This window comes from Ammodytes marinus (assembly GCF_949987685.1).
Source record: "Ammodytes marinus genome assembly, chromosome: 6".
Classification (NCBI taxonomy): Eukaryota; Metazoa; Chordata; class Actinopteri; order Uranoscopiformes; family Ammodytidae; genus Ammodytes; species Ammodytes marinus.
In genome coordinates, this window is record NC_137235.1 from 7034368 (window position 1) to 7058239 (window position 23872).

The following is a 23872-nucleotide window of genomic DNA, read 5'->3' on the forward strand; positions in this document are numbered from 1 at the left end:
AAAAACATTTCTAATTTTTAATAATTTTATTGGACCACTCTTAACTACAACAACAAAGCTTTTCTGAATTAGGCATGAAATAATAGGAGTTTTATTAACTAAAACATCCTGTGTGTATATCAGTGCATGTGTATGCATTTATATGTGTGTGTCACTGTCTGTTTGCGCTTAAGATAATTCACTCTTCCCCAGCATTTATTTGGTGATGTTGTTTGCATTCATACTTTTCCCACTGCCACTAAGCACAATGTATGGTGTTTTCTGAGATTTTTGCTTCTCCTGAAGCAAAGCCACCGTCCCTAGAGGAGTGTCACTGCTGCTCATCTTCTTCAGCAGAGCCTCTTCCTCCAGCTTCTTCATCCTCCTCTCCGTCTTCATCTTTCCAGACCCTTTGCCGTGGAATCGATGAGAAAGCTGCCTGAAGGCTTCTTTTGGTGTGAGTCTACGCCCAGACTCGTCCACATACTCAATCTTGACGTCAGGCTTGTACAGATCTTTCTCCTTGAAGTCTTGAGTGAAGCCTCTGTATTCTTCTCTGCGACTGTACTTGTCATCAAAGCCCATCTTGTCCTCAATGCTGTAGTTGTCGTTGGGCAAACCCCCTGCGGGTGCTCGGACGCGGGCTATCTTCTGCATTTCAGTGTCCAACAGACCTTTGTTTCTGCACAAATGCAAGGCGGCAGCGAGGCCGGAGTTGACAATGGGCTCTTCATCCAAAATGGTGGCGGAGGCTGTGGAGAAATCTGGTTGTTTCACTTCTTCGTCCAAGTTAACTGTGCTCCATCCGACATTGTCATCCATTTCTGATTCTGAGTCTACCGCATCCTCCTTCTCTGCTTCCTGGTCAAAGTCCATAACCTCCTCTTGGTCCTCTCTGTTGCCTGACAGCCCATACGTTGGAATGTCACCCAGAGTTCTGCAAAACTCTGACGTGGCGTTGAAAGTAATGTTGTTCTTCTTATCAGGATCATTTTCATCGTCGCTGTCAACATCTTTTTGAAGCACTTTCATCTTTTCTGCCACTTTTTCCCCAGAGTCTTTGAGAAGCTGCTTCTGCCTCAGCCTTCTCTGCTTCTGCAGTTGCTTCTGCAGCTCCTGCTCGATCTCCTCCTCCTCCATGACGGCCGGCTCGGGGACTATAAAATCATCCTCGTCACTTATGTCCATTTCTGCCGTTCTGATGTCATCAGACAGTAGTGGGATACTAACTGATGGAGTTGGGACCAATATGCTCTCACCCTCTTCTTCCTCCTTTATTTCCTCACCGTCTGCGTCCTTCTGTTTGAGGCCTCGACCGCGTGCCCTGGAGCCAAAGTCAGTGCTGCGCGTGTCATCGATTTGAAGTTCGTCTGCAGCCGAGCGCTTCTCCCTCTTCCTGATCTTCTTCACGCGTCGTTTTGTCTTCTTGAAGCCCACCATTTCCTGGGGAGAGTAATACTCAGAGGCGATCATGAGGGCGGGCATTTCCAGGGACTGGGCCTGATTTCTAAGAGCCTCTTTCATGGCCTGAATCTCCCGCTCTCGCTCCCCGTCAGCACGGCCGCCGGTGTTCAACCGGAAACTCTTTTTCTTTTCGCCATCAATTTCCTCGTCGTACTTTGACAGAACGGCGTGCTGCTTGAACGTGACCATGTCATCCACGCTCTCCTCCTCTTCGTAGGGCTTGTATTCAGGCTTCTTCTTCTTTAACTCCACATTCTTTTCTGCTCTTTCCTTGTCCACCAGTCCCACGTTGACGAGCACATCTTCCTCTTCTTCGAGGACACCTTTGTCCTCCAGGGTCAGGATGATGGTCTGGCCCTCGTTGAAGGAATCCACCTTGTGCTGCACTTTGAGGCCCTTCAGGTCTCCGGATGTGTATGCGTCTTTTTTACCTTGTGCAAAATCCTCCTCAACCAGGCTGCTGACGCCAAACTCCTCGTCCATTTCTTGGAGCATTTTGGCCCTTTTCTCCGCCATTTCCTTCTCTTTGGCCATCACTCTGCTCCTCTCCACCCAGGCTGCTGTGTCATCCAGCCAGTCGTCCTCTGCCAGTGTCTTCACTTTGCCCAGTTTCTTGTTCTGGAGGCGTTTTTCTTTCATGGCTGCAAGTTTCTCCCTCATCTCTTTCTGTTGCCTGAGGTGAATGGGGTTGATGGTCTCGGCCACCTTCGGATCCTCTTTGGTCCCAAGCTCCTTCTTCTCCTGGTCCATCTCTAGAGGTTTCAGACCCAGCTTGACTCTGAGTTTGTTTGTCTCCTCGATACTGAGAGATGCGTCGCCGCTTGCAGACTGAGGCCCCGCTGCTTCTGCATTGCTTGCCTCATAGCTGACATCCACTTTCTCCTTCTTCACTCGTGGCTCCCCTCCGCCGCTTCTCTCGCCCTTGCTGCGGCCCTCCCGTCCGCTCCTTTCCCGGGGGGACCTTGAGCGCTTACGTTTCTCCTTGTCCCGAGTCCCATCTCGGTCTGAAGCGTCTCTCTCTCGCTCCTTGTGGCGATGTTTCTTGTGCTCGCGGCGGCGCTCCTCAGTGTCCTTGTCACGGCTCTTTTCCTTATGTTTCTTAGATGACCCCATTATTCCCAAAGCAGGTCACAGCAGCTGCAACTAAAAAGACACAACTGTTATTAAAATATACTTGCTTAATATCTATGTTATAGAGTAGCTTTGGATACTGCGAGGAAAACTGACGCTAGCGTCCCTAGCTCACGTTAGCTTGAAAGCTAAGTGGCTAACCGACACGGAAAGCTCACTCAGCGCGGAAGAAACTATTAAAACTTGTATTTAAAAGCCGATATTATTCGACGGTGAGAGATGATATGGAACAATTACCTGGGTATATGTCACCTTCAATCCACGTTGACCATCCACACTTGGGCACACAACTCCGTACTTTACAGTCAAACGAACAGCAGACGACAATACTTCTTCTTCCTTTGGAGTAATTTCTGGTAAACAACGAAATGGTAGCGCTAGCGCCACCAGCTGGTGGGGAGACTGGATCTTGAAGTATATTTTAGCCGTGATTCTTCATATTTCTCCTCTTTTATGCATGAAAAAAAGAAAACGTTTTGTGTTTTAATCGAACTGAATTAATTTTAACAAAGCAATGAATACAATTATATCGTGTGTGAAAATTATAAAATACAATACCAAATACAAGGCTATACACATTTTATAACCATTATATACAAATATACAAGGTGGTTGCCAATTTGCGACTATGCAATTTAGTTATTGTTCAACTTAGTTTATTATATGCACCACAAATACAGGGACTGTCGTTGGCAATTACATTATTAAATCAAAAGCTCCTTCCAACAATGCAAACTACAAAAAAAGAATGACAAAGAAGTAAGAACACACAAGGGCATCTTAGTCATAAAAAGACATCAGTGAAGAGAATTAATTGTGCAACACATTTTAAATATATTAATTAAATAAATACATTATAATATATATATATAAAATACAATAGAAAAGGCCTACAAGAAATCATCATCATCTGAATTCTGAAAGCTGTTTGTTGAATTTCTATTACGATGTATTTCCTGCTTTTTGAGTGTCTGTACTGCAAACCAAATAGTGCTGGGCTAGAGTCATAACACTCATACAAGTCATAACTGCAATTGTGAAAAGTATAGGCCTATATATTTTGAATCCTCAGTGAAGGAGCAAACCCCCATGGAGTCCCTCTCCAGAGGGATTTAAAATCCTAGGGGAATCGAGTTGGACAGTGTTTGTGCTGCAGCATGTTCCAGGTTGAGGGGGAGAAGTGTGGTCTAGGGAATGACAATATTTCTGTTCCCTTAAATATTTCATTTTATGGATATAAAATATATCCAAAATGTATGAGATAAAGAAACTGCCCTCGTTTAGCACTTTCAAAAAATCAGATCTAGGTTCATATTTAAAAACAGTAGGCCTATCGAATTAAAAAACACGAACCAAAATTACTAACTTATGCGAATCTTTACAAATAATCAGGTAAACCCCTGTTTATATTCATTGGTAAGTTGAAGTGTGTATGTTTTATCTTTTATTTTGTCCGTCTGGTTTTGTAAAATAATTGCATGATGATCTGTAGCCTACTTGTTTTATTATTTTTGTCTGTGAATCTTAGTATTTATATCATGGACCTATTTTAAAAGGTTAATATGTGCATGCATGTATTTGACAACTGAAGTAAATAAATAAACCATGGATAGTATATAAAAGGAATACACATAAAAAAATTCCTATGCTGGAAGATGATAAAGTAACTGACCTATACTGCCCCCTGCTGCATAGGAGTGTTTACATCAGGCCAGGATCACATCCTTGGATCCAAGAGTTGCTGTGTTTTTTTTGTGAACGACCAGACTTTATTATAACATTTATCAAATGGCTTTTTGCGTTTACCCCGATTCGGAGATAAATTACTGTAGCATTTGAAGTGCTACGCAACGACACCTCCTTCATTTCCCCCACTTTGAATGGTAATATCAACGTTCACTATCTTTGACTGTAAGCTAACTTTAGCCAGCGCAGTTGTAAATAACACGACTAAAATGCTGTATTTGGACCATTTGGACATGCTGCGTTTGTCCATGTTAATGTTACGTAGTGCTGATAGCTTTCCATTATTAGCTTAGAGCGAGAACTCACCGTATTCTCATTAGTTAGCGCGAGCCAAGATGCTGGTTTGTTTGCGTCAACTTTTATCGAGGCATTTAAAGTTAGCTCCCTTGTAAGCAGCTGTTAGCAAGCTAAGTAGCATTGGCGAACTGCCTGGGCAATCTGGGGAACTTTGTAGCTTCATTAGCACAATGTTTTTGTGTTTGTTTTGATTGTTGTGGTGGTGTAGCATCGATGGAGAAGAAACGCTAACCAGCAGGTTAGCAGGTGCCAGGTCGGGGTTATAGCGTGTTGCCATGGCGATTGTGGAACTAGGTCAGCAATGTTGAGCTAGTTAAGTTTACATAGACATAAACTACGCACATTTAAATTTTAACGCGTTTTGAAGCTTACTCCAAGTGCTTTACTGGTCACTGCTTCACTTTCTGCCTGTCAAGCTAACATAAAGCAGTGGCAGAAAAGCTCGCGGTAACTCGCTGCTTGGTGCAGGGGGGATGCCCCATTGTTTTTCCCCGGGAATCCGAGCGGGCCACACAGACAAAAACCCAACGGCAGCTCACGTGAACAAGACAGGTCACACAATACAACAGCCAGTAGCTCTGCGTCTTTAATAAACGTAGTGATGTTTTCAAGCTGCTGAAGGCTTAACATTAGCTAAAGTTAACGACTTTCGGTAAGAAATGACGCACTTTATGCTTTAATGTTACAACAAACCTCCTTTAAACATGTCAGTGTTTTACTACTATCGTTAATTGTCGTATACAGCAGTACGTCGTTATTAATAGCTAATTAGTGGCAGCTAAAAAGTTACATCAGGGTTGCTGTCGTTTTAAGGCACCACCTTCACTTAGAAATAAATGAAGTTTCCCATTCTTCTGAAAGTCTAAAGTAAATGTCCTTGTTCTTCTTTTAATCTTATCTAGTATTATGTGCTTGGTGTTCTGTGGTCCTATGTTGTGAAAGTATGTCTTGTTATGTTATGAGGAAGCAGTTTCCTAAACTGAAACGTCCGTTTTACTATGTTTTTTTTGTAACTTTGCTGTCTCTGTATGCTGACCAGTAGGAGTTTGATTTAGATTTTTCAGCAAGCTGTAAGTGGCTGACATGGCAACTGGAGGCACTCCTTTTGATGACAGTGCTGACGAGCTTCACAACTGGACTGTAACCAATGGCAGTCTGGAAGATAGACTCAACAACATGGTGAGGAGGACTGATCACAACATTTCATAGAAACAAATACATTTTTCATTTTTATACAAGATTTGTTGAAGGGCTTTGTTTGCACTTCTTGATGTTATGATACAGTATTGGTCCCAAACTGTAAAGTACACATGGCTCTGTCCATATTACACATCAAAAATAAACACAAGTAATAATTAACAGAGTCAATATTTTTGCTGTTAAGGACTGGGGTGTGCAGCAGAAGAAAGCCAACCGAACATCAGAGAAGAACAAGAAGAAGCTTTCTGCTACGGTGGTGGAGAGCCAACTGACAAATGATATTTCGCCAGAGTCCACACCTGGGGCCGGTCGCAGGAGAGCACGCACTCCCCATTCCTTCCCCCACATTAAATACACCACCCAGATGTCAGTCCCAGACCAGGCTGAGCTGGACAAGCTTCGTCAGAGAATCAATTTCACAGACCTGGATGAGGTGAAAAGCTGCTCCATTCCATTAGATATTATTTTTGTTAAGTATAGTCAATATGTTTTGGCATGAGTAACATCCTAGTAGTGCAGATCTGTTATAAATGTATGGGCAGTAGCACAGTCTGCAGTCATCACAATGGTATTACAATGAGCTGATGGCCTGAAAACAGTACTTAAAAGGATTGAATCCTCCACAACTGTATTTCCAGTGCTTTGAAAATGGCCCTGTAGAGCAGCATTTTTATCAACAGGTCTCTGTACTGTTGTATGTCCTTGACCAGCATGAACATTTTGTTATATCTCACGGTTAACTTGTGCCTTCTGATTAACGATTTGCGTTTTACGTTTAGTGATGAAATGCCAATGCATTATTGTGATGCATTGCCAGGCAATAAAGGCAGTGATAGCAGAATATTTGTCATAGTTTGGTTTGGTTTGGTTTGCAGTTGTTGTGGCTGACATAGATGCAGCAAAGAAATCGAAACTCTGAATCGATAAAAACAAACTTGTAAACTACTTTCATGGTATGGTGGCCAAAGATAAACTTGGGAGAGGATCGTAGCATGGTAACATTCCATGATAAAAAGTTGTTATGGTGTGTTTTGGACAGTCGAAAATCTCATAACAAGGAGATGCAGACACATGGACATGAACAAAGTCTTTTAGGTGTAAACATTTTTTTTGCTGAATTTTGAGTGTTGGAATTTTGTCTGACTTAAATATTTTTTATTTCTTACTCAGAGGAGCATCGGCAGTGACTCCCAGGGGCGTGTCACAGCTGCCAACAACCAGCGGCAGTTGGCTGGAGAGAACAAAAAGCCCTACAACTTCCTACCTCTGCATGTGAACACTAACAGAAGCAAGGAGCTGCTCCCTCCCTCCTCCTCTGCCCCAGCCACACCGGCCATCACCAAGGAAACTAAGAAGCAGAGCCCAGGACTCAGAGATTCGTTAACCCCATTGGTCCCTATCAAGGATACCCCAAGGCCCAGCCGCACTGCCAGCGAGAGAGAGTCTTTAGCGCACAGAGAATATGACAGAGGAGAGCCCAGAATTGACAGCAGCCAGGTAACATTTTGTTTTGTTGTTACTTATGATTTGATCAGCTTTACTGTATACTCTAAAGTGGAACAATGAGATGTTGGATTACACGGACAGTTGACACTAAAAGTAATCGATTAGATAAACATAGCTTTTATATCTCTTACTTGTGTGAGGGTGTGTGTAACTACACCAACAAGGAAAGACCTTTTTTCAGACTCCAACAACAAAAGAAAAAAAAGAAAACCCAACTAGACAATCAATATCAATAATCCACATTTCTACCAAGTGTAAACTGGCAAGAGGATAGGATAGCAACATACAAGAAAAGTACTTATTGAGAGTAAATTGACTGTCTTTATAATGAATTGCATTTATATAGTTACATGATAAATAATTATGGTGCATCAGCCAACATTACATAGCTAATGAGTTGATATAAAGAGTTCGACATATCAACGTAATAGGGGATGACATGTTACAACTTGTTTCCGCAGATGTAAGTGTTCTACTCCTTTGTAGAAAGACATTCATTCAATATGAAAACATCCCTGCACTCGCGACTACTGTGTGAAACCAAAACTAGGATGAAAGTGAGGGAGGGCTGGTGCGGCTGGAACTAGACTGTATTTAGGGCAATTGAATTTATAAATATGCCACCCCTTGGTGCCCAACCCCCTTTCTGCCCTTATTAGGCCTGATCTCAGCCGCCGCCACAGATGCTCGCTCACCTTTCCCTGCGTCTTTCTCAGTCTTCCTCTCATATACTCTCCTCCTGTAACCCAAACCTCTCGCACGGCCGTCCTCTCTCTGTCTCTGTACGGTGTCAGGTGGTGAGCAAACTGGTGCAGATCCGCGAGTACATCAGTAAGGCCAGCTCTATGAGGGACGATCTGGTGGAGAAGAACGATGTGCCGGCCAACGTGGAGCGTCTGTCCCATCTCATCGACCACCTCAAGGAGCAGGAGAGGTCCTACTTACGCTTCCTACAGAAAATGCTGGTTAGTCAGTCACTCATTATTTACTTTCTAATTTTTTTCATTCAGAACCAATTCTAGTTATTTTCTTTTCCTCACAGTGTCAGACATCACTTTCAGTAGACATCGTATTTTCTTCGTGAAGCTTATTTCATAGCTGACTTATTCTTGAAAATGAACCCGTTTGTGTTTTATATTGACAGCTTCTACACATGTATTTTTAATGGCTGTGTCTTCCTCTGTGGCCTGAAACACTTCAACAGTCAAGTTGTTTTCATGTGATGATACAATTAGGACTTTCAGTTTCGTGCGATCTTTTATTTCTCACAAATGGCTTTATTTTGTGTTTGGCATCATTTTTCCTTGAATTGAGACTTTCTGTGAAGTATTTGAAGGAAACGTTGTTCATCACTATGCATACTGAAATTCACTGCAGGATTTATACTTCCTATAATACATGGAACAAATAGCTCCTACATGCAGACATTCTCTTATATGGAGCATTCGAAGGAGCATATTCATTTTGAATAATTTTTTAGTTGCTAAGTTATTACTTTCACAATGCCAAAAGGGTGTACTGCGTATTTTGATATGCAGCTATCTTTAAGTCACTGGCTGTTCTTTCCACTTTCTCTTCAGACACGGGAGAATGTGGATGATGATGTGGGGACCCTGGACTCTGCAGTGGGCTCAGGTTCAATGGTAGAAAGCACTTTTCTTAACATGGAGGTCCACTCTTCAGATGCCTCAAATGCAACGGTGTGTACATATGTGGACTTTACAAAATATCTGCCCCTTTTTACCCATATCAAGAGTCTCTGTTACATTGCATGTAGCCGTTGTTATTAGTATTAGTATAAATAACACAAGGAAATATAAACGTAGGAATGGGGCCATTCTTTACTTTTATCATTGTAGGGCTGTTTCATTTGCTGCGTCAGTACCTGACAAGCATTTTTTACCCATTCTGCTGAGTAGCACCACTTCACTGCGGCTGCTGTCTTTAGGTAGATCCAGTGTTTGTAATGCGGTATGGGTGTGAATCTTGTAGGGGGGAAGGCCAGACATGGTGCGGTCTGACCAAAAGGAAGAGTTGGAGAATCTGCGTAAGCAACACGAGCTGCTGAAGAAGATGTTGGAGCAGCAGGAGCAGCTGAGGGCACTGCAGGGCCGACAGGAAGCACTGATGGCCATGCAGGACAATGCAGAACAAACACTAGCTGTGATTGATGACACTGGTGAGATACTCAGTCATGGCTTGGTCACCGGCCCTTTCGGAATAAATTGCGGACAAGCAGTTGTTTTTTGAGGGTTTTTCTAGAAGAAAAAGTACTTTTACTTTTTACATGTTCTTGTACTGCAAATATGTAAATAGTTTCTACCACTTGAAGTCATATTTAAATCTTGTGTTTAATTCCTTGACATTTGTTGTTGTTGTCATTAGTAGTAACAGAAACCACAGGCAGTGTTTCCGGCCTGAGCATCACCTCAGAACTGAATGATGAGTTAAATGATTTGATCCAGCGGTTTCACAACCAGCTACATGACTCTCAGGTACAGTACACTATGGGCTGCCATTGCATCCTCCATAAATAATAGTCTTGTGCTTTTTAAAAATATTTGTAATGTAATGTATCTGTAATTCGGTTTTTCAATTCATAATAATTATCATTAAAGCATGATTTTTTTGATGAAGTATAATCTTAATTATATTTATAGTTCAAGTTTGCTATCATTGATGCCTTCTAGACTAAAGCAGTGCCAGACAACCGTCGTCAGGCAGAGAGCCTGTCCCTCTCCAGAGAGGTGTGCTGGTCCCGGGCTCCCCATGCTGTCGGCCCTCCTCAGCACAGGCCTCTGCTCCACTCGGCCTCCGGTCCCCACACAGACCTGGACACAGGAGCAGCAGCCGCCAGTGCCAAACTCACTAAGCTCCAAGAACTGCAAGACAAAAAGCAAACCATGGACAAGATCCTACAGGAGCTGCATTCACTCAGAGACCAGACACTCAATAATAACTCATGTAAGAGTATTTACAAAACCTTTTTTTTTGCAGTCATTGTGTGGCAGATTTTCCTTTTTATAAAGTGTAGATTAACTTGATGTTTATGCCTTCAGGTCGTGGCTTGTCAACACAGTTCAGTCTGAGTATGGGAGGATCTTCAGAGTTTCCATCTGCTCTCTGCTCCAACGGGGCGTCAGCTTCCACTGCCTTTCATCCTTCAGTCGCACAACGCCAGGAGAGCTCCAATTCCACAGACAAGCTCAGGTACACACGGAAACACACACATACACAAACACGCACGCACACAGAGCGTCAAGCAGTTGAATAGGTAGGTCAGATATCAGCAGCAGGGTGTTGTATAGAACGGGGCTGGTGTAATACAGGCTGGGGTAACCATGCAAAGCCTAACACAGTTCCTCTTGTTGACAAATTTAAGCCTCCATCATTTCATACCGGTTCTTTTCTATAAGTGACTCTGTCCTTTGAACTTTAGTAGACGGGGGGAATGGTGAAGCATGTCAAATAACTTTTGAATTATCAAGCTAAGTACACACTCGCATTTCATTTACACAGGTTTTTCTTTTCTACTCCCTTACAGGAAGCTGAAGGAGGTCCACAAGCGTTTGAACGAGCTGCGGGAGTTGGTTCAGTACTACGAGCAGACGTCTGATATGATGGTGGATGCTGTGAATGAGAATGTAAAAGAGGATGATGATGAGGAAGAGGAGGAGGAAGATGAGACAGAGGATGGCTCTATATTTGAGGTCATGTTTGACTCTGAACAGGAGAACCGCCAGCCTGTAACTAACATCAGGTGTGTTCATCTGAAAGAATAATTATGTGAAGAATAGCTTTTTTTATGAATAAATAAACGACTGCTTTCAACAGATTATAAAGTTTCAAGATCTTAAGAAAAAATAAAAATTAACCAGCAGCTATTTAAAAAAAAATTGTTAAGTAAATGTTTCTAGCAACAATGCCAAATAATTAATGGTTAAGCTTCTCAGATGTGATTAAATTAGTTTAATTTATTAAAACTAAACATTTGATATGATCACATTCGGCTCTAGGAAAAGATGAAGCGATAATGAAAATAATTGTGAGTTGCAGCAGCCCCATATAACACAGATTCAGCTTGTGTTTGAATTAAACAGAAACATTGCCTATGGGAGGGGAAGGTTGGTAGAGCTCAAGTTATAGCAGGATGGGGTTCAACCTAAGGTCAGAGTGTGTGTAACTCTACTACTGGTATCTTGATGTATTCGTAACAGTCAGTGCACTTGATCTCTTCAGAAACCCACAGCGCAGTGGGAACTGGACAGACCTGAACAGCCTGACCAACGGGCGCAGTGTCAGAAGCAGCGCCACAAACAACCGTGATGGAAGACTCAACACTGAGTGTGAGATCAACAACAGGTCATCGGCCAACCTCCGCAGCCTCAACATCCCCTCAGCAATAGGTATACACATACACGCTACACAGATCATTGTTACAGCTGATGGTTCTTTGGAGGGATTCATTATGTATTCTTGAATTTTTTGTTGAATATGTTATGGGAGATTAAGTGGTATAAAATATACTTGAAAGTAGTGAAATTGGTAGAGTTAGGGCTCTTTTTTTTGTTGAAAACGTGCTTTGATTTCAGCAGGTTGTTCTTGAAGGTCGATTTGTTCTGTGTTTATGCAAACTTTAAAGATGGCACTTTGAATATGACCTAACTCTTAACTGAATCTAAATATTATTTCTGTCACTGTGCTCTCATTTAGAGTGCCAGTACAACAGGGCCAGCGCTTATAATCAGGTGAAGGACGAGGATGAGGATGAAGACGGTCTGGATAATGTTGCAGGTGCGAGGGCTGCCGCTCCCGACAGCGAGGCATCAGGATCCAGCCGCAGAAGCAGCCTGGGGAACAATGGAGGTTTTGTACAGAAGGTTCATCGGCAGACGGCCAAGCAGAAACTCAGGCAGCTTCAGGAGCTGGTGGCCATGGTGCAGGTGAGGCAGATTATTATTCATACAGATTCAATAGTGGGGATGTAGGTTTACTTCTTGATTGGTAGAGTGAAAGGAAAAGTTAAAGAATTTGTAGAATTGAAAGCTTTTTTGACCTTGTCAACTTTAAAAGCATTTTTTATAGATATTTGCATCTTGTTTGGTCACTTATATAAAGGAATATGAAAAACGTATTTAAAAGATAAGATTTGTCTGCAAAGAACCAAAAATAACACTCTCTCTAGTACATAAATACTGACCCACATCTGAAGCTGACCGCTGTGTTATTGTGTTACTGCCTATGTCCAGAGTGATGACACCGATGGTACAACAGCCAATGAGGATGAAGTTTTACATCAGCAGCCAAATAATACAAGAGCTGCTGTGGCTGGGTCGCTGGGGACCGGATCCAAACAGAACCCCAGAGAACTCGCTCTCTCCAGCAAAGCCAGGTAAAGTATATTCAATAAATGCTCTCAAAAGTCGGCCTGTGCAGGAAATGCCCTAAAACAGTACTGTACTTTTACTGTTTACTCTTTGCACTGCATTAAAACTATTATATTTGAAACCAGGGAGAAGCTGTATGAGGAGAAGTTGCGTCAGCAGAAGCAGGAGCTGCAGCAGCTCCATGAAGAACGCCAGCGGCTTGTTGAGATCCAAGGCAAGATCCAAGACCTGCAGTGGGCTTGCCCTGACCTCCAGGTAAACTACACAGGCACAAGCACAGACACACGTTTTCCTGTCTTACTCAAAGAATCTGCCAAGAATCTAAAGTAGGATTTGATAAAAAGTGGAAACAGTGTGTACTTTTTGAAAACATGTTTGGGCTGGAGAAAAAAATTGGGATCACCATAAAGCAACGTGTACCTAATAAACTGTCAACAATGTAAATCTGCTGTTTCTTCAAAACGTTAAATATTTGTATTTAAATAACATACCCTTTTAACTGTTTGTGGTCTCCTTTTTAGTCATCTATGTCCAGCTCAGTGAGTCAGCAGGGCTTGCTGAGGAAGGTTCCAGTTGCAGTTTCCACTCCGGCTACTGTCCAGGCTTCCTCTTCCTCTGGACCTAAAACCAACTCCGCTGTGCTCAAACCCACCGCACCAGAAGCAGCAACTTCTTCAGTCACTGACAATGAGGTAACAGACTCCATCTTGTCAACATCAAGACCCTTGTCTGTAACTGGTGAAATTACAACATTAGTTCTGTACTAAACAGTGCAGATCATAGTTAACGCTTCCCTCCATTGTTCTTGCGTGGTCAGCAGCTTTGGTCAGAGATGCGTCGGCACCAGATCCTGCGTGAAGAACTACGACAGCGCAGAAAGCACCTGGAGTCCTTGATGGCTGAACACCAGAGGAGAAGCGGTCTCAGTGACTCACCTCAACTGATGGATGACCCAGAAGGCCTTGCTACACCCTCACAGCCCGTCAGTAGGGATGAAAGGTAGGAGACATACTGTTCTGGGTGCCTGACTCAACAATTTATGAAAATTTATTTTCAATCAGATTTTTGGTAAAGCTTATTGATACACAACTTTGATATCATGTATTGATTTTGACTATTTTAGACCAGAGTTCCAGAGGCTTTAACCATATTGTGAGAGCTATTGTGACTGGATGGCAGTTATTTCCTTTTTTACATAAAGAAGGGTTTGAAGCTAATAGACGGATACAAATTGTAGCATTTTGCTGATGTGTCATTAGGACAATGGCCACTTGGGGTTCCACTCCCTGTCACCTGGACGATGAAGACGACGATGAGGACGAAGATGAATATCGCTCTGGGATGTGTGCAGAGGAGGAGGAGGAGGAGCAGGAAGACTGTTCTGAGAGCAGCTCCGAGGACGACATCCACATCTTCTCCTCCAGCCGCAACCAGTGCGCCTACAGTAACCGCAAGGATCACGGAAGGTCAGATAGAGTGGACGCAGAAGAAATGGCATTGCACTCATATCTATAATCTGTTTTTCAAAGTCAATTTATATCACTCTTTTATTGGCCCTTAGCAACCTGAAGCCTCCACCAGCGTTCTCGGGTGAAGTAAGTGGAAATGCAACTCTTCATAACCAGACTAAGGCCAAGCAACAACAACAACAGCAACAGCAACAGCCGTCCAGAAGTCTGAACCAGTCAGCGAGCCAGCAGGGAGGTGCCAGGCGACAGGAGAATCTGCGCTGGGCCTCGGAGCTCTCCTTCGTGGAGGGCTCCAGTCCCTGGCAGGAGCAGGTCAGCCACCTGCAGAGACAGCTGGACTTCAGCACGAGCATGTGTCAGACACTTCTGCAGGACCAGCAGGTTGGTGCCCCGAACAATTACCCACACACACTCTGACACTGACTGTGATTACTGACACAAGCGTGTCTAGACTTAATTTGCTGTCATAGTGAAATTGTCAATGCAGTCGGGGTTCTAATATGCTATCGCTATTTCTTCATTTGTGAGCTTTTTAAACATAATGAAAAACACACCATTCATTTCCTCTCTCAACTTCTTCCACAGACGCTCTCTTATATGTTACAAACCCAGCTGACAGGTCAATACAGTGTGATACCCAACAACCTGTCATCACCACAGGTCCACCTGGTCATGCACCAGCTCAACCAGTGTTACACACAGCTGGCATGGCAGCAAAACAATGTACAAAGGTGAAGACAACAGTAAACAATACCAAACCACTTCATTTATATTAAGAAGTTCCTGCTTTAAAATGTTCTTTGTACTTTTCCTTCAGACTAAAGCAGGTCCTGAATGACCTCATACGCCAGCAGCAGCAGACGTCCTCTTCAGCAGCAGGTTGGCAGACACAGAAGCAGGGCTCATCCCAGGAATCCAGCTCCGCTCCCTCTGCCTCTCCTGGTGTCTTTCCCCCCTTCTCCTCTACCCTGCCTCCTTCAACCAACAACATGTCAACTGCTGCCTTATCCCCATTCCCTCCCAGTAAGACATGCATATTTATTAGCCTCTTGAGCCTAATCCTCACTCAAATCATGTCTAGAATGGTACTTGTAACGGCGTTGGAAACAACAGAAAGCTAAAACATCTAAATGAGGTTCACAAGACAGGCTATGGTCTTGTTAAGAGTGCCAAAACCCTTGTTAACTAAGTTCAATGCAAGGATGACCTTGGTTAATGTACTTATGAAATTCTCTGCAATCCTACCTTGTGATAAAAGAAAATCAGAATGTTCAAAACATAAATATACAAAATGTGTTAATCTTTATTTTTTCCCATTAAGTTCTTGTCCAATGTTATGAAAAGTATTTTCACATTTTTGCAGTTAGAATTTGAATATATTTTAAAGTGACTCAGTCTTGCAGAAATCAAAGGCCAAAAGTCTTACTGCTAGGATTTAATTGATTCTTTGGACCATTAGCCCTTAAACTGCAAATGAACCATTTCTTCCTTTTTCCTCTCTGCAGGCTTTAACTTATTCCCACTCTTCCCTGCTCCCATGGGTGAGTTCCCTCCAGGGGCGGCAGGTCACATATCCACTGACCAGCAGAAGCAGCAGCTAGACCCCAACACCTCAATCAAAACAGAGTACATGAGTTTCCCTCCTCCACTGCAGCGCTCTCCTCTCAACACCACTACGGAGAGAGGGTATGTGCATCATTTCTGCCTAACAAAATACATATTTATTCAAGCAAACTGTTCATTATTGTTCATATTTGTTTTTCTGTGTAATCCTTTTAGACTAGGCCGCCTGTTGAAAACCTCCTACACAAACAACACCGTCCAGCATCACCAGTCTAAAGCCGAGCCCCAGGATTCTCCCTCGTCCTCCCCAACTTTCACCCACCGCCACTCCCGACCTCAAGCCTTTGACCGGGAGTCCCAGGAGAGCTTCAGCACCATGCCCGACCCTGTTGACCCCACCACCATCACAAAGACCTTTAAGACCGGGCGCAAGGCCTCCGCACAAGCCAACCTGGCCTCCAGAAGCAAGACGCCCAATTCTAAGAGTCGTCGCAGGAGGAGCAAAGGGCTCAACAAGAACAGTGAAGGTAACACAATGGAGTTAAGGCTCCTGTATTATTTGCTGTAACCAAATTAGGAGATATCTGACGAGTGTTTTTCTATCTTTGCGTTTTCCTCAGGTTGTGATAGTGACAGCGTCAGCAGTACTGCAGACTTTGCCCAGGAGAGGGCACCGCTGTCTCGGCAGAAGGAGCAGAACAAGAGTCTGCTGGACAAGCTGACTCAAGAGAAACTCGCCAGCAAATCTAAGCTTGGGAACAAAAGAAATGACCTCTCCTCTGGTACGGGTCAGGCTATTTGTAGTGACTGTTTTGAACTTCACCTCACCTCTATTTGTTTTTCTCCATCATTTTAACATCTTGTCCTTTTGATATCATTTTTATTCTTTGCACATTTGTCATGACCACGTGTTTCACTTTAATTTTGGGTTATAATTTTACATTGTTTTCACTTTAATTTATCTTACTCACAGCCTATGCTTGGAGAACTCCCTTCCTCTCTAACAGAATTGCATGCACAGAAGCACCAGGTAAACCCACTATGACAGAGCATCCTATATCCCCTAAACATCTTATGCATGCTCTTGTTTTTTGCTTAACCTAAACCAAAGGTTTTAAGTTTGAGAGAAAACTTTTTTTAATTAATTTATACTTTTTGTGATATGAGTTCCACCCAAATCTCATGCTGTCAAATCTTTATTCTGTAGATGCCAGCAGTGACTTCTCTCTGTTCGAGGCACTGAGGGAGACCATCTACTCTGAGGTTGCTACTTTGATCTCCCAGAATGAGTCCCGTCCTCACTTTCTCATGGAGCTCTTCCATGAGCTGCAGCTGCTCAACACAGACTACTTACGACAGAGGGCACTGTATTCCCTACAAGTGAGTATGGACACATGCAAACTTCTCAGTGATGGTCTGTTTGACTGTTAAACTGCTGTTTGTACCTAGCATGGATATAGCATTGATGCTACGTTCAGATCACTAGATATTCAGGCTAATTTACTCCTTGATTTCCCCCTTAGGAGAATAAGAGTGGAGTTCTTGTCGAGGTTCTAGGTCAGGAAGGTTGTTTTGCAGAGAATATCTTGGTATGTGACCGATGACACATTGGATTAGTATCTCTCAAACAATTTACAGACATAAAATAGGCTTGTCCCGACCATTACCACCGTAATCGAGAGAGAGAGAGAGAGAGAATTAGAACGAGAAAAAGAAACGCCTTTGAAATGGCAGCCATGACGCCGGAGGAGACTTTAGGTTTTGATGGCTGGTGGAAATGTGGCCTTCATCTGCTGAGGGTAAAATGTCTGAAACAACAATACAGACTAAGAAGAGGACGTGAGAGAAAAGAACAGCAGTCTCCTTCATTCTAGGGTTCAATCATTTTCAAAATATAATAATCCAATCATATGTAATTTAGCTTTGGGAAAAATGTAACATTCATGCCAATAAAGCTCAGAGATCCCTTTAGTGTGTGTGTGTGTGTGCGTGTGCGTGTGTCGCGCGCATGACTGATAGAGAAATCTAGTCCAAATTTTTAAAACCGCTGTAATCTGAGCCTGGCCTTGAGATATAAATGTCATGTCTCCTTGTGACTTTTGCATGATTCCAATAATCTCTCCTGTGTGTTCCTGCCAGGACATAGTGACCAGGCACCTGACAGAGAAGAGTGCAGCCGAGGGCCAGCTGCCGCCTCTGGGCCCGGTGTCGTGGGCTGCAGGCTCCCAGTCTGAGCTCACACCCAGTGAGAGTCTGGCTACCAGTGATGCAGTAAGAGACATAGTGTTATCTACTAAAGCGTGGGATTCTCACACGCCTCAGCCAGACTTAAGCCTTTTCTCACAATCTTTACTGTCATCCTTCCCCTACTCTTTTTCGCTATTCATCCTCTACATTTTCAATCCATCCTTCATTAGTTTCTCTCTCGGCCTTGTCTCCTTTCATCTTTGTATGTCTGTCTTTATTCTCTGATTAAAATGTTCCCTCCCTCCATCTTCATCGTCTTTGAATTTAACTTGACAGCAAGATTTCAGAAGCCTGTCTGTGAAGAAAATAAAAATGACCCTCATCACTCCACTATTCTTTTGCCAGTTCAGACATGTGCTCTTTGTTCTGGGCCAAGGTCCCTGGAGTTATGCTAATTGGGGAGCAAGGCCCTTTTGTCTGTCTAAATAAAGCCTTTGTTCAAGAATGATGGATGAAATGTGTAATTTTCCAAGTTAGGAGAAACCGCCATTGCTGCTGTTTCTAGCATATACCGCAAATTTGTCTCGTCTCTATAAATTCTTCAGTGGGATGTTAGGCCATGGAGATGTATCGTATTGTTCATTCTTCTATAATCTGAATAATTGGTGGTAAAAGTGTTTGGTTTAGGACATGTGAGATACACACTTGGGTTGTTTGATAGGTTTATTTGGTTATTTTCTTTCAGGAGGTAGTGGAGAAAAACCTGAGGCTCACACAGGACACAATGAAGAAGAGGGATGATGCAGAATATGTGGACAATGACAGCTCCATGTCAACCTCCTCCAACCTGGAACCATTTGCAAACGACGATCTGGGTATAGTTATGAGCTATGCATGTAGAAATCATTTGGTTTTGGGAAAGACGGGGCTGAAGCTTGTAAAACTGTAAACCCACCTTAAACCTTTTCCCACATCCCGGTATTCAACTGAAATGCTTTGCTTATTAACTTCAGCTATATCAAATTTGGGCTTCCCTTCCAACTTTTTCCAGCCAGACTACTTTTGGGCTTGTTGCACTAAACCTCAGGATCAATACTGCATGGCGAAACTAAAGAAGAATATAGAATAGGGAACTTCTGTGACATAGATCAGGAGTGAAGCTGGCCTACTTTGTTTGATCCTGTAGTGTAAACCTGGTTACTGATGCATTAATATCCACTACGGTCTTCTCTCTCTCTCTCGCTTCATTGATTTTTGTACTTTTTGGATCCCATTTGTGTCTCCCTTTCACTCCCCCGCTCTCCTGTCTTTGCTGCTCTGATAGGCAACACGGTGATTCATTTAGACAAAGCTCTGGCCAGGATTAGGGAGTATGAGCGCATGAAGCTTAAAGATGAGTTTAACCCCTGCAACGCCGGCACTGCAGGTGCTTGTGGCTCTGAAGTCTCAAATGCTGAACATCCTTCTGCTAACGCTGCTGACCAAATGGAAGGTATCCCATCATATAACCCTGCCTGAGCACAGCACATGCAAAGACCTCAGAACACAGTCAATGGCTTTCACTTTGAGATTTGATTTACCAGAATGTTTGAATAAAAGGATGCTGTTTTTTGTCTGTGAGCAGGAGCAGCGGGTGAGATGCGCTGCCCTCAGATTGACACCCAGCAGTTGGATCGTCAGATCAAAGCCATCATGACAGAAGTCATTCCTTTCCTTAAGGTAGGAGGAAGTACACAGAGAGCTGCAGGGTGGATTGGCTTCAGATTTGTGTTTTCAGAGAATTGACTGAATTCAAAAAAATACTTGTACTGACCTATTGAGATGAAAAAGAGTGGCTTGGTAGTCATTAATTGCTTAAAGTTTTGAGTTCAAATTGAACGTTGCGGTGTTTCCCCTAGGAATGAGACGGTAGCAGCGGGGCATTTGAGGGCTCAAGGATGTTTTGAACATTCATGATTTCGCCCTGCTGGGATAGCAATGTGACTCTCAGTGGCGCAATTTTGTTATGAAAATTCGCAATTGTTTCAAATGTGTGTGTCTATCTGCCCATGGCTTTCTCCAGATTTAGAAAAATCCTGTATAAAATGAATAAAGCAGAAACACACCGTTGTCACTAGTTGGCATACCCCCTGTGAACATACCCCTGTTTCCCTTCATTAGGAGAACATGGATGAGGTTTGTTCCCTCCAGCTGTTGACATCGGTGCGCCGCATGGTTCTGACTCTCACCCAACAGAATGATGAAAGCAAAGAGTTTGTCCGCTTCTTCCACAGACAGCTGGGAGGCATTCTGCAGGTACAGCCGCTGCCAACACCATGTTATCTCCCAAGTTTCAGCTGATCAAACGAACAAACAGCATTTCTGACTTTTCCCTCTCTTCTCTTGCTCCAGGAATCTCTCTGTAAGTTTGTGGGCCGTACTCTGAAGGACTGTGGGGAGGATCTGCTGGTGGAGATCTCAGAAATCCTCTTCAATGAACTCGCCTTCTTTAGACTCATGCAGGATCTGGACAACAACAGCAGCATGGCTTTGGCAACCAAACACAAAAACAAGAGGAGGGTTGATCAACCCAGCAACGCACAACACACTCTCAAGGTTAGTTGTTTTGATTGTAATTGCACTTTGTATGTTTGGTAATATAATAAAAGTATGTGCAACAGTGTAGCACAGAAATTAGTTTGAATGACTCTTGATTTGGCTGTTGGTGTTTATTTATTCCCCCAATTAGGAACTAACTGGTAGAGAAAGATTGGCCTCTCCAGCCCACACAGATGAAGACAAGGTCAGTCAATTTAATACTGATGATTAAATTGTCAACACCACTTGGTGAGAGAGTGTTGTGTGTGTGTGTTACACTAACATCTATTATTGTATTCTAGGACCAAGATGAGGCTGAGCAGGAGCTTTACCTGCAGACCGAGAGGAAGAACATCCGCAGTAGTGAAGCTTCAGAGGCAGAAGAGGAAGACGAAGATGAAGGGAGTGGAATGGGAATCCCTCTGTCAATCAGTAAGTCCAAATATTAAAGGAACCCTTGGTATTATTCAGTTACATCAAGATGTTGAATCAGTAATGTAGCATTTTTATCATTTTCAGTCACGCTAAAAGAAACCATTTGTTGTCTTCCCTTCAGGTCTGTCCAAAGCAGAGACTCAGGCCCTGACCAACTACGGCAGCGGTGAAGACGAGAACGAGGAGGAAGAGCTGGAGGAGTTTGAAGCCGGACCGGTGGATGTCCAGATGTCCTTGCAGGCTTCTGCTGATGGACAGGTAGAGCAGGAGGTCAGTGTTGCACTACAAGATTTTTTTTAAACATAAAATAACCAATAACTTCGATTAAGGCGAGACACTGCAGGAAAAAACATAATTTTTTCAAGCAGTGGTCAATTTATGAGATTTGTATTTTGTTTCCATAAAATTCCGTAACTCTTCTTTCATACTAGTACCGTAATTTTCTGACTATAAGCCGCACCTTTTTCCCCATTTTTCGACCCTGCGGCTTATATAACGGTGCGGCTAATAATATAATAATTACACAGCACAGTACATGTTCTGTAGCTACTAGGGATGGGCGTTAGTAATCGAGTAGCCTACTCGAGTACTCCTCGTTTCAAATGAACTAGATTGGTGGATGAGGAAAATCGTGTGCAATAAACTGAGCGTTGTGTCAAACAGCAACTGCAAATAACTGCCACCTCCGTGCCACCGCAGCCTGTGTTCTCCACAGCACCGCGGAGCTGAACACGGTCTCTCCTTTCTCCAGAACATTTTCAGGAATATACTGTAACTGTCCAATTATTTAAAATACAGTATAAAGAAAAGGTCCAAAATGTACATTTAGGTGTTTATTATACTAAACTTTGTCCGTTTGCGTCTGCTTATTTCTCCTATACAACCATCTTTAATGGCCATCTATCTCAAAATGAATCTTTAAAAAATGTGTGAATCTACAGTACATAATCAACTGTCAAAAGTCTCATGATGATTTCTATAAGGTTAAAAAGGTCCCGTGTCGGGCTTTAATCAACACATTTGTCTTGGTCTGACCTGTGTGATTGTGTTGTGCTGCAGGGGACAACACCCGGCGAAACCCAGGAGAGCAGAGCTGAACAGAGGAGTCCACAGAATACTGATGGTGAGGTCGCCTTGATATATTTTCTGTGGAAGTTTCCTTCAAGCGAGACAATGTCAAACTGGCTTTTTGCCTAACAGAAATCTTGTATTTCTTCGACCCTTTGTTACTCAATCATCTTTTGTCACATACACTTTATTTTTTTACTACTTTGTGTTTCAGAAATCAACAAGTCAGTTGGGACTTTGGTTCCCACAGCAGAGGACCGAGACATGGAGGAGGAGAGTAAAGCTGGAGCTGCTGCTGCTTCATCTGAAGGAAGCTCAAATGATCAGGACGTTCCCAAGGAGACCAACACAAGCAGCCCGGACACAGACTCACCTGTCATGATCAATGTAGATGTAAGTCCAAGGCTGAAGATGCTAATTTTGATAAAAATGTGCTCTGAATATTTGTATTTATCCAGTTATTAATTTCCACTATAAAATGAAAGCACCATTACTGTACTACACCATTACTTTGCCCTTTTTTCTTATTCATTGTTCTCAACATTACTGTTACAGGAGGTGGGTTCAGGTAACAACAGTCAGAAATCTGACGAGGACGACTTTGTGAAGGTGGATGACTTGCCATTGCAGCTTACAGTCATGTGTGAGGTGCGTAACTTAACACATTCAAATTCATGTTTGTGTTTAGTATTATTTCAAGGTGAGTCGAGATGTATATAATCCCTGTGAAATCCTCTTATCTAATCCAAAACGTTGTGCTGTCTCATTAGGAGGAACTCCAGAAGAGAATAGTGGAGGAGCAGCAGAATAACAACCTGTCTATAGAGATCCTCAATGGAAACGCTGAATCGCTGAGTGGGCTGGTGGGAAACGCACAGGCCCTGAAGGAACCCGGTATGGATTACAGTACTTGTCAGTTAGCATTTCAATTTGATTTGTGTAGCTGCCAGATACCTTGAAAAAGCCAAGCCTCTGTCTCTTGTTACCCTGTGTAGTCAAGGCTTGAATGAGCCGCTATTTTGGTCTGTATATTAAAAAGGTTTTGACTTTTAGTTTCACTAATTTATGAATTTAATTTTTTTCTTTTTCAGACCCTGCCGGAGACCGGAGTGTGTAAAGATTTCTACCAATGTCTCCAAATCAAATGTTTTTAGCAACACTATTATTACGCCCTCAATCTGTTCTGGATGTATGATTGTTGATTCTTTTATCTGCTAGTTTAAAAGAGCAAAAGCTCATTACTTCAGTCACAAGTTTAGCTGTGACTCTGACACTCGACAGATGACACCTAGACATAATCAACACTTTGTTCATTTTATGCCTGAATGTTAAATGTGATTTATTGGTGTCTGGGGAGGGGTTGTCTTTATGCTGCTGATTACTGACAGTTAAGCCTCTGTTTGAATCTTTATAGTACCGAAACTCCTCTTCAGAGCCGCCTTTTAGTCTCTTTCTTGGTTCTGGGATCAGTTTGACTTTAAATTGTGATTTTTTTTTAAAACGTTTTAATTGTCTTGTCCTGGCCTTATTGCTGTACAGCTCATCTTTTCTGAACTTGATTCTTAATTATAAAGAGATTACAGTAGGATGGAGGTTCAGCCGTAGCCTGCCTGTCTTCAGTTTATTGTTTCTCTTGCTTCAACTCCTTTTCCTTTATATTGAAGCTCTTAACTTTTATCCCTCCTGACACATCTTTATAAACTGTTTTGTTCTGTTAATGGTTACGCTCCATGAATTTTCATGTAATTAAAATGTTGACTACAGTAAGAAGTTTTAAATAATAAAATGCTGGAACTTTCAAACATGGTTGTGTTGCTTGAAACATCTGTCTTAATGCTAAGGTAACTTTATTTGTACCCGAGG

The 23872-nt window shown here is 42.7% G+C and overlaps 2 protein-coding genes across 7 annotated transcripts; one reads left to right on the top strand and one right to left on the bottom strand.

The window, feature by feature from the left end:
- Positions 1 to 13: 13 nt before the first annotated feature.
- On the bottom strand, positions 14 to 2925 carry sart1 (spliceosome associated factor 1, recruiter of U4/U6.U5 tri-snRNP). Its single transcript, XM_080030238.1, has 2 exons — positions 2812 to 2925; positions 14 to 2586 (listed from the first exon to the last, which is right to left on the bottom strand). The coding sequence occupies exon 2, from the start codon at positions 2554 to 2556 to the stop codon at positions 196 to 198; it is 2361 nt and encodes a 786-aa protein (XP_079886364.1). The 5' UTR covers positions 2557 to 2586; positions 2812 to 2925; the 3' UTR covers positions 14 to 195.
- Positions 2926 to 4289: 1364 nt separating this feature from the next.
- pcm1 (pericentriolar material 1) lies at positions 4290 to 23802 on the top strand. 6 transcript variants are annotated; one of them, XM_080029772.1, is made up of 40 exons: positions 4290 to 4457; positions 5673 to 5796; positions 6002 to 6250; positions 6988 to 7314; positions 8118 to 8288; positions 8904 to 9023; positions 9316 to 9502; positions 9709 to 9818; positions 10014 to 10287; positions 10383 to 10533; positions 10868 to 11083; positions 11563 to 11729; positions 12037 to 12266; positions 12573 to 12715; positions 12836 to 12965; positions 13232 to 13402; positions 13528 to 13709; positions 13970 to 14176; positions 14272 to 14560; positions 14765 to 14910; positions 14997 to 15202; positions 15685 to 15865; positions 15959 to 16269; positions 16363 to 16524; positions 16716 to 16772; positions 16950 to 17122; positions 17882 to 18013; positions 18675 to 18804; positions 19254 to 19421; positions 19554 to 19648; positions 20090 to 20224; positions 20321 to 20524; positions 20658 to 20711; positions 20809 to 20938; positions 21063 to 21211; positions 22001 to 22064; positions 22224 to 22402; positions 22565 to 22657; positions 22780 to 22903; positions 23101 to 23802. In XM_080029772.1, exons 2-40 carry the CDS (start codon positions 5701 to 5703, stop codon positions 23124 to 23126), a joined length of 6339 nt encoding a protein of 2112 aa, XP_079885898.1. In that variant the 5' UTR covers positions 4290 to 4457; positions 5673 to 5700; the 3' UTR covers positions 23127 to 23802. The 6 variants fall into 6 exon arrangements, with proteins under 6 accessions (XP_079885898.1, XP_079885900.1, XP_079885902.1 ...); XM_080029774.1 differs by having other exon boundaries at positions 13531 to 13709; XM_080029773.1 differs by lacking the exon at positions 4290 to 4457 and adding an exon at positions 4871 to 4911.
- The last annotated feature ends 70 nt before the right edge of the window (positions 23803 to 23872 follow it).